Source organism: Thunnus maccoyii, chromosome 15, assembly GCF_910596095.1.
Source record: "Thunnus maccoyii chromosome 15, fThuMac1.1, whole genome shotgun sequence".
Taxonomy (NCBI): domain Eukaryota; kingdom Metazoa; phylum Chordata; class Actinopteri; order Scombriformes; family Scombridae; genus Thunnus; species Thunnus maccoyii.
Window position 1 is genome coordinate 24,252,808 of NC_056547.1, and position 10,868 is coordinate 24,263,675.

Genomic DNA, 10,868 nt, shown 5'->3' on the forward strand with positions numbered 1-10,868 from the left:
AAATTTGAGAATCCCTGACACAGCTGGAGCTGAATGAACAGTGCTTGTTCTGGATTTCTACACGTCGAGTAGTCCGTTTCAAATGATCCAACAACTCAAATATACACTGTTACATCTTTTATTTAACAAGAAACAAAATATACAGGGCCAGATAAAAGTACTGCAAAAGACAAAAAAGGAAACATCTTTGGTTCCTTCTCATGGTCAATGAACCTCCAAATCCACTGTGGGACCGGAGGTACAATGAATCTGTCCTGTGGGACAATGGAAGAAATTTGGTTTGCCATTTCTATTTAAGTTGAAAGTGACTGATTTTATCAGTTGTCACCTTGTTACCGATGCTACATATTAAGTAGTACATAAGAATGAATGTCTGAAGAGAAATGGGCATGTTTGGGAGTGAAACAATCATTCGGAAGTCCAATAACATATTTGCTCTCATTTTCCTTCTGCATTCCCACTCGGCTCAGTAACTGCAACTTTTAAAAGCACCAGGGAGATGCACAATGTTATGTTCTGTATTAAGCAACAATTGAGGGTAGCTCAATTAACAGGGTTCAAACTTCAGCAGAAACAGAGTTCTGCTGTGAGATGTGTTGTTTGTTTATACAGTACATCCATGCAGGACAGTGGATATGATGAATATACATTCTCAGTTAAGTGCTTGTCAGTTCAGACTGCCACAGAATAAAACCAAGAGGCAAGCGTTGCATAGAGGTCCTTGAACATTCTCTTGTTAAAACCTGATTACTAGCTACTGCAATTACCAGGGTTGGGAGGAGACAATCTTAGCCACGTGAGAGAGAGACACACACACACACACACACACACACACACAGATGGAGTTTAACAGGTTTTAAGGGGTTGTGATTACAAGGTTATAAGCTGACTGCAAAACATGTAAAAGAAATTTAACTAAGAGGAACAGAACTCAGAAAGGTTAGGAATGAAAAGTTCACATAACACCTGTTTAAATGATCTAAATTAATACAAAATAAACTTATTTTTTACAGTGGTGCTCTTAAAAATACATACTTTGCAATATCAGAGATTATGCTTCAAACAATAAATACGAATGCGCAAATGAAGAAGTGTGATGCAAACAAGAAGATAAAGGGAACATTTCCCTAAAAATAGTCTACAAGCAAGAACTGAAAACTGAAAAAACTGATCTGACCTGTGTGGAAAAACAAAGAAAAAAGGAAGAATGGGAAATTTCCTTCAATAATTTAACTGGCTATGTAGGATTGTAGATTTATTTTTTTTACGTTATTAAGAATTGTACTGGCAAAAGAAATGATTTGTTTGACATTTCTGTTAAGACTTCACCTTTAGAATACTGCAAGCTATGAATCAAACCCCTCCCAACCACACTGAAAAACACAAACGAACACACACACACACACACACCTATCATTCAACCTCTGATGACTCGCCAAGCGGTTCTGTGGTCAAAAAGGGAATGTGAAGTAAAACATCACAACGCAGAGGCAGTCAGTGCATTTACATGGACAATAATTATTAGATTATTACTGATCGTTGCAACTATCATGTAAACTGAGTCGTCTACGTCGGGTTGAGGTTGAAATTGGAGCGACACAGAGCTGGATAACATGCTGTGATATGTATACACCGTGAGTCTGATGACTTTCGGCGTTTTGATTCTGTGTGTGAATGCAGAGACGTCAGGGACTGAACGCAGTGTGTCTAAGTATGTTTTTGGGGCGTCAGCGAACATGGGGTTCATTTTGCAACAATAAATGAAATCATGAATGAAACACCAATTACATGGCTTCATTTTCTTCCTCTACTGTGTAGTGCTATTAAGATGTTTCCTTCAGGCAGCCACACCTGCTGTTATATAAATCATGAATGTGATCATTGGAGGAAAATTGGCTTATTAGAACCATGTCAATGCTTTAATCAAACTATTACCTTAATCTGGTTATTCACAGTAATTGAGTTATAATGTGCATGTAAATGTACTGACAGATGAGGCACAATCTTCCCATCACCTTAATAAAGCCTGCAGAGTGTACGAGCAGGACCGCAGATCAGATATTCTGCCTGAAACATATATGGGTGTGACTATCTGATCTGCTTCTAGACCAGTGTTTATAACATCAGCTTCATCCAGCAGAGGAGGAGTAGTGGCTTGCAGGCTGGTGGCTTATCGTTTGGTGGCTTGATGCTGAAGGGGGAGGAGAGGGAATATTGAGCAGCGTCGTCCCCCCTGTGAGAAGCTTCATTCTTGTGCGGCGACGGGCTGAGAGCGAGCCTCTTCTAGTAGGGTGTCTGTGTCCAGTTCTGGCTCACAGTGGCAGGAGTGGGAGCAGGAGGAGGTGCTGTCGGGGACGGGGCGGTCGCTGGGCTCTAAGCTGGCTTCCAGCAGAGAGTCTGTGGGTGGAGGAGAGGGGGAGTCGGTCCCTGGGTCGGAGGTGGGGGGTTCTGCCGTGCCGCTGTTCTGACCGCTGAGGTTCTGGACCTTCTTGTTGAGCTCGTTGCGTTCCACTTTGAGCGCCCGCCGCAGCTTCTCCAGCCGCTGGACTTTACCCTGGAGTGCCTCGAAGTCACGGTCCCGCACAGCTTTCTGTAGACAAACACACACAAAGATACTAATGTTTATTTCTATCTATGATTCTGTGTTACAGTTATCTGCACTGAGCCAATTTGGGACACAAATTAACTAAAAACTTATTTCTAATGACATTTCCATCCTCTTTATTAGGCCAATTACATATAATTTGCAATAACTAAAGGTTTTTCAGTTCACTACTCTACATATTATTGTTAGATGAAGTACAGCTAACTTGATTTTACTGAGGTATGTGCAGGAATCCACTGTAATTACCAAAACATTTTATTAACAAATAGAAATGGTTACTTACAGTAAATTAATGTGCATTTACAGTCAGCAAAACCATAAAAACCGAAAACTGCATTACCTCCTCAGCCATCTCCAGAAGAGCCTTATTGCTGCTCTCCCATCTGGAGCGATACATGGCCGTCTCCTTCTCCAGCTTTTTGATCTTTTTAGTCATCTGTGAGCATAAAGGAAACAAAACTGTCGCACCAGCAGACAACTCGGGAAAATGTGCAACACTCGCCCCTCACAATCACACTGACACCTCACCTTCTCCATCTCCTGTTTGAACGTGGTGAAGACTTCGTTGCTCTTGGACAAAGTGGTCTGAAACTCTTCAAACTTCTCTGTGTACAGTGAAAGCTGTGAAAACAACACAGGTTTAGCATATGTAGATGTAACTGAGTCAATTCACAGTCGAACTGTAAAAGGTGAAGAGTAAAGGACTTGTGGGGAAACCTGCTGTTTGAGGTGAACTTCCTGCTGCTTCATCAGCTCGCACATCCTTTGAGACTCCACAGCTTCTTTCAGCAGCTGGGGAGGGAGAATCAGACGAGGGAAGATGATTATTATTGTGACGTTCATGTATAAACAGGTGATTGTGTTTTCTGTATGTGTCTGCCTGTAAAATGGATACTTACAAAGTCTTTCTCTCTGTCGTGGCGTTCCTCTGACTCCTTCAGCAGTTCCTGAGCCTGGTGAAGCTTGGTGTCCACCAGCTGTTGCTGCAGGTCCTTGTGCTTTACCACTTTGTCTATGTGCTGTTAGAGGTCACACAAGGTCAGAGTTAAAAATGCATGTTACTGATCCTGTATTAATGTAGAAAATTCACATGGTTGTTCATATTCTCATTGAGATTCAACTGCTTTCTAAAAAGTAATCAAACATTCCACTAATAGCTCGAAATTAAAGACTCATATAATGCACTTCATTTTTTTTTAAAAAAAGCTCACACACCTCTTCCCGCAGCTTGTACTGTTCATAGAGCTTCTTGAGCTTTTCAGCCAGCTCTGTGTTCTCCTGTCGGAGGCTGGCGTTCCTCTCATTATGCTGCTCCATCTGAGCCTGGATGTCATTCAGTGTCACCTGAAAATGGGATGTCACTTCCTTCCTTTTCTCTTCCTCCAGACGGGTTCTCTGCATCCCTTCCTCCTGTGGAGACGAAGTGGCACATGATAACATTGATATACATTTAAATGAAGTGAACATGTATTATAATGCTGTACAGCAACAGAAGCAGAAACTTGAAGAGAGACGTGGTTGCAGGAGTTGTTTATCAATTCTATGCAGCTAGTAGTCATCTATATGCTGATAATACAGGATGTTTGTGCCTGTCGTGTACCTTGAGCGTGCGGTTGTGTCTCTGCAGCTCCCTGCAGAGGCTTTCCAGCTTGCTGCGGGCCAGGATGGCCTTGCTGTGTTCATTCCTCAGGTTGTCTTTCTCCTGGACCAGCTGGTTCTGCTTCTTCTGCAGCACTCGCATCTGCTTCTGGGTGTTACGGTGCTCTTCCAACTGTCACAAACACACATACACATTTTGTGAAGTTCCACTGTCAAACCTGGGATTAGACTGATATTTGCCTTAAAGGGGACCTATTATGCTTTTCCTTATTTTCAGTCATATATAACATAAAATGTTACAATGTCAGATGTTCATATTAAACGTGGCAAAGTATCAAATAATGAGGTAAACGTATGTTGAAGTAATCCCTGTGAGCAAGAAGCACTGGTTTCAGACTGATTTGAACACTCCGTTTCCAACTGTTTTTTCTACTTTCAGCCGGAGCTGACGCCGGCTCGTGACAGATTTCTTTATATGGTCATCTGCTCCACACACAGAGTGCAAGTTCACTGCTCTGCTCTGCTAACATTATGGCATTTTTCCGTTGTTTTGGGGGTAGTCAGGCCGAGCCGTGACTCGAGTCGAGCTGGCACACTGAGTGCTTTTCCATTAAACAGCACAGCAAGGTAAAATAAGTACTTTACTTGTTGGAGGTGAGCTGGTCGTCTGCAGCTCTTCATCAAACATCATCATCACTATGGCTGTTTCTGCTTGTACTATTCGTCCCTGCATTATTTCTATCTGATCCACTGAGCAAATAGTTCCAAATATCTCCATATGTTGTTGTGTTGATTGTTTTTTAGCACCACTAACAAAGCTCTGCCAATTCTGTGAGGACCCTGTTTCACTTCCTGTAAATTCTTCAATTCTTCTCTGGTTATTTCATCATTTAAAAGCTTTATTATGAAGCAGTAAAGCAGGAAATGTTGGGTTTTAATCGGCGGTAACTTAACATGACTCTGATACGGCTGCCCCTCGGCAGGCTTCCTGAAAACTGGCCAATCAAAACAGAGTGGGCTCATCGGGAGGGGGGCCTTAAAGAGACAGGAGCTAAGACTGCCTGTTAGAGACAGAGGCTGAACTGAGGGGCTGCATAAAGGATCAGTATAACATAGATAAAGGAGTTTTTTGAACTGTGAATCAAACAAAGCTAGTGGAGTCCCAGAGTAAAAATATAGAGCTGGAAATGAGCATAATAAGTCCCCTTTAAATTGTTCCCTGTGTAGATTGACTATTGTACATGCCAACACTTTGATGTTGACGCTGGAACAATAAAGTGTTCAGCTGCAGTCCCAACAGTTAGTTTGAAGCCTTTTAAACTCTTTTCCACCTTCAGTAATACACAACAATGCAGACCAACCTTCATCTATCAGCTCTGACACAATCTCAAACATACAGATGGTCTGTCTTGAAAAACTCACCTGCACAATACAAATAAATTAACTAAAGTTGAACCACACCAACCCATAGTTATTCCATAGTGGGCACATTTTGAAAGTGAAAAATGTTAAAATATCTGTTTTTTCCCATAACAACCTTGTGCCCACCAGCTGCACTATTACAGAAAAAAGAGCCTGCTGACTTGAAAAAAATATAAATATATAAATTCATACAATTACAGAAAATAAAACATAAATTTCTCATAATTTAGGGTCTCACAAAAAATGTTTTACAGTTCATTTAAAATAGATCAAGTATAACTCAAAAAAGGCTCTAGAATAAAAAGAACCCCTTTGTAGAATCCACTTACCAGTTCAGCATACTTCTTACAGAGGCCTGCAAGCTTTTCCTCCGGGGTGCTCAGTGTGTTCAGAGTCTGCATGAGGAGGGTGATCTCTTTGCCTGCATGAACAAGAAAAACAGACGTGACAGAATGAAACATCTGTGCAACTACACACAGTCTGATAGTATCACCAATCTAAGAAAATATACATAGCCTCTCTTAAGTGAGCAGTACACAGTGTTACACTAACGTTCCAGACTTTTTGCTCACTGGAGACTGAACAATGAATCCAAAGTCTTTCTGCAAATACTAATGGAAAAAGTCAGCTACTTCTTACCCAGACCCTTCACTTTCTTCTTCTCCTGAGTCTTCTTTTGCTCCTTCTCCACTCTGTTGTCACCCCCGTTGACTTTGCCCTCCTCTGGCTTGTAGTCCTCCCTCTCATTAGTTATACCATTGAGCTCTGGGCTGTGTGACTGGCCATTAGGCAGGGTGCTGGCATCATCTGAAATAGTTTCCCGGCAGTAGGTGCTGAGGATGTCCTCCAGCTGCCTGCTCAGCTCTTCAGCCTTGTCACACTGAGACAATGCTGCCTCTGCAACTAGACACAGAGGAGGGAACAAAACACAAAGCACATTTTGTGACTTCTTGACTCTTGACTTTTTGAGAAAAATATGAACATGTAAAGTATATCCTACAATACTAAAACCTGGGATTTGAGACGGCTACTGGCAATACATCCTGCATTTAGTCCGTTTTATACTACAACAAATTTCTCCTCTTAAATCAGATTTTGGCAAAAAGTCTCACCAAATCATAGAGCAATGGTCCCTCTTTAGCCTTTAGATTGGCATTACTCCCAAAATCTACACTCATAACCCACAGCTGAATGCAGAAACTGCAGGCACACTCTCTGTGGATTGTCAATATGCATTCTTTTGATGCAAGATAATACTAATTAAATTTTAAAAAGTCAGATATCTGCGACATCAAAAATGACAAGTGACTGATGAAACAAGCAGTGCTAGTGGAGCATTAGCCGCAGCATGGCCGGAGGGAAGCCAGCTAGCCGCCCAGCTAGCCCCGGCTCTCCCATCCAACCAGAGCACTGAGCCCCAGTTTGTTATTCGGGTTAAAGAGGGAAGAAGCAGTGGGTCTGTCAGGCAACTGAGTGAAGTGGAGCCTGCTGAGGAAGCACCGGGACCGTCAGGGTGAATCAGGGTGAAACAGTCCGCAGGAGGAGCTACTGTGTTTGGCTGCACAGATAGGAAACACCTCGGCTGACAGGATGTACCACTCTGTCTGAAAAAACCTTCTTCTTTTGGGTTTATAACAGCAGTTGACAACCAGCGTATTAGGTGCATTACCATCACCTTGTGCTTCGGTGTGTGGATCAGAGATTAAATACTACCCATTAATCCTGTCTGTCTAATAAACTCACATAAATCTCTACTGCTCCGCCCATTTGGCAGGTTCATTAAAGTTTTAATGCCGAACTCCTGAACTCCTGAACTCCAGTCTTCCTAAGTTCTTCCCTCATATATGGTCTTTCTTGATCATACTTAGTACAATCTATGATTACATGCATAACAGTCTCCTCAGCCAGCTGGAAAAAATATGTACATATATATCGGTATCGGCATTGGCAATCGACCAAAATGAGTTGGAAAATATCTGCAAAATATCCAATATTGTGCATCCCTAGATAACTTACCAGTGTCTTTGATGAGCCACATGCATCCATAACAAGAAAGTTGATTATTAAAACCATGTCCTGCTTCGCAGATCATCAACACTATACAGTATACTGTCTTTAGTCTTAGGGTTGTTACAGTTTGTATAAGGACCTTCAGTGATGTTCCACACAGGTGAATACAGTTGCTGTTAAGCACCACATTGCAATGGCAGATTTTTAAGTGGGATTTGGTGTGCAGTTTTTTTCAATGTGTAACAGTGGAAGATACAGAGACATTGATAGCAATCATTGTTATCAGATGGACTTCTATTACAACATATCCTTTGTACATTTACACAACAATGACTTTAAGATTTTACTGATTATTTTTAAAGCACTTCATGGCTTAGCACCCAGCACCCTAGCACCCACTACATTGCTGAGTTATTAGTCCCCTACAGCCCAGAGCACAGCCTCAGATCTTAGGCAGGGCCTGTCCGGCTCTTCCTAAGTCACGCCTCAAGACTAAAGGTGACCTGGCCTTTGCAGACAAGGCCTCTCAGCTCTGGATCTCCCTGCCTGAATATCTGAGGCTTGCAGAATCAGTGACATGACATTTTTTAAATCACTTCCCTAAACTTATCTTTTAAGGAAGGCCTTGTTTTTAATTGACACCACATTGTTTTATCTCCAACATGTCTTATCTGTTTTATTACTAATATTGTTTTATTATTATTACTTTTACTCTTATACCTGGGTTATTTTATTCTGTTTTATTTTATCTAACTGTCTGATTTTACTGCAGAGTTGTATTCCTTCAATGTTTTGACTATGTAAAGCACTTTGTAAGTGCTGTGTAAATAAAGTTTTTTATTATAATAACGTACCCTTCTGTGACGGGCAGACAACAAAATTTGGTTCTCATGTACTAGAGAGAGTTATGTAAACAACAACATACAATTTACCTTTAAAATAAGTAAAAACTTACCTTCGCTTCCTGCCTCGTCACTTTGTGGAGGTGTATCTGTCTGTGGTGTCTGTGGTTCAGACTCTTTGGGGCTGCTGCTGTCCACGCTGTCTTTTGCAGCTGCAGGTGACTCCACTCCCTCTGCGGTAGGTGGAGCATCCTCACTGCCCTGGCTGGCAGACTCTTCTGTGTCTTGTTTTTTCATCTCTGATATCTGTTACAAGTACAAAAAGTTTGTACATATATTGATATTCTTCTCAGTGTGTTTCTACTATTTCTTTTACTATATTATATTACTATTTATTTACTATATTGTGGCTGTCTTTTAACGTGTATATACCCATCCCTACCCCTCCCTTTCCTGCCCTCGGTGAAGCCGCAGTCTTCCTTTCGTTTCATATGTTCCTGCACAATGTGTTATGACAATAAAATTGAACTGAACTGATAAACACCTGTAATAATTGGATCAAAGGCAATGACACCGAGTTATTTTCTTTAAATAACATGTGGCAGACTTATTTACCCTTGAGCCAGCTGTTTAAATATACTTATACTTAAATAATGTATGCGAATGACTCAGTGAAAAACGAAACATCACACACGTTTTTTCTTTTCTAGGCCCAATACAGGCTCAGCTGACAGGAGACAAGGTCACATAAAACACCAACTGAACCACCTACTGCTAACTGTCGTCCTGACGTTTAATGTTGTCTTATGTTGGTACAGTTTTGACATTGCTGAAATAAAGATGAACGCTGCTTTGTTGGTTGGTGGAAGCTGAACTGACACTTTTCAAGTGCCATGAGTGCAGCTATCGCTGAGTTATATGTAATTCAGTCACATAGACTAGTTAAATAGCCAACTAAAACTACCTAGTTAAAAAAGTGATAATTCTAGTTTAAGCTTGGCATGTGGACTTCCAAATCCCCTGGTCAGTTTTAGCTTTATCAAGGTTTTACCTGACGTTAGCTCGCACAGGCTAACGCTCGCTAGCCGACAGTTAGGGCTAAATTAGCGTTCACGACTACCACTTAGCTTCTGTTAGTTTACGTTTACAGGACATAAACATTTAAAACACCCGCACACTACACATATACTTGTTATACTAAGGCACTGTTTACCTTTAGACTCAAGGAGGAAATAGATGGTGCGTCTGTGAACTGCAGGTTTCCTCAACAGCGTGAGCCAGAAAAAAAAATACTTCCGGTCATAACTTTGGCTTCTTCTTCTTTGTAGTTTTTAATGGTTGTTTCCATCACCGGCTCGATCGTTTGTCGCCATCTATTGTATTTATGAATTAGTACATGTGCCTTTCAGGAAACTCTTTGAAAATCCGTATTCGTGGATGGTTCTGTAAACTAACACAATTCATTTTTATGTCAGCATTAACTAAGCTACAGCATAAAACACTGCCTTAAAGCAAATAAATGTCACAGTCTTGGAATATGTAGATTAAATGTTTTAAAAAATATTTGGAGGGCTTGATTAGTAAATGGCTTACTTAGGCTTATTTAAATCAAGGAGGACCTATTTTAACCACTTGCTACTGGATTGGGTTAAATGGGGTTAAAATAAATAATAAATATTAATAAATTAGCTCAAACAGGACATTTAGAAAAGACACACATTGACAGATTGCTTTTATTAATGGACTATGATGTTTGGTCATGCACCAAAGGCCCAATGTACAGTTTCTAGTTTTAAGTAATATGGAAATCACTCTCCCATGAAATGAGAGCAAAATTTAATGGACCAAAACACTGAAAAAAAAGAAAGAAATTAGCCAAACTGCATATATTGGCATGATGCAATTTGAGCTTTAAAACACAAAATAGTATCCCTTTAGTAATGTCATACAGGTCAAAATATTTCACGAGGTTCTGACTTTTTGTAGAATATGTGGCTTAATTTTTCTAAGAGAAATCTATACACAAAACTATTTCACTTCAACCAAGTAGGGTGCCACCTTAAAGTAAAGAGTACAGTAACATCTCTTCACATAGCATGTCTGTGATGAGAGAAGAAACATATGCATTAAAGGGTTGCAACATAACTTTATTTGTTTTGTACAGTATTTCCACTGAACAACTTTAAATTTAATATATTTTCTTTACATTTTTAATATTGTTGCTGTTTCCTATATGTATTTTTTTCCCATGTTCATGTTTGTGTGTCATGTTCAGTTGAAGTGTATTAGTTTCTCGTCACTCATTCATACCGTCGGTAAAGTCAAGTCAAGTCACAGTTTTAAGATGGGTAATTTTGAGAAAATGAAAAAACCAAAAACAAGAATAGAGA

At 40.4% G+C, this 10,868-nt stretch overlaps 1 protein-coding gene across 1 annotated transcript; it reads right to left on the reverse strand.

Annotated features, from left to right (window-relative positions):
- Positions 1–102: 102 nt before the first annotated feature.
- txlna (taxilin alpha) lies at positions 103–9,796 on the reverse strand. Its single transcript, XM_042434858.1, has 11 exons — positions 9,692–9,796; positions 8,592–8,784; positions 6,266–6,529; positions 5,956–6,047; positions 4,206–4,376; positions 3,821–4,015; positions 3,505–3,624; positions 3,323–3,397; positions 3,134–3,226; positions 2,946–3,041; positions 103–2,590 (listed from the first exon to the last, which is right to left on the reverse strand). The coding sequence occupies exons 2-11, from the start codon at positions 8,773–8,775 to the stop codon at positions 2,246–2,248; spliced, it is 1,635 nt and encodes a 544-aa protein (XP_042290792.1). The 5' UTR covers positions 8,776–8,784; positions 9,692–9,796; the 3' UTR covers positions 103–2,245.
- Between the last annotated feature and the right edge of the window lie 1,072 nt (positions 9,797–10,868).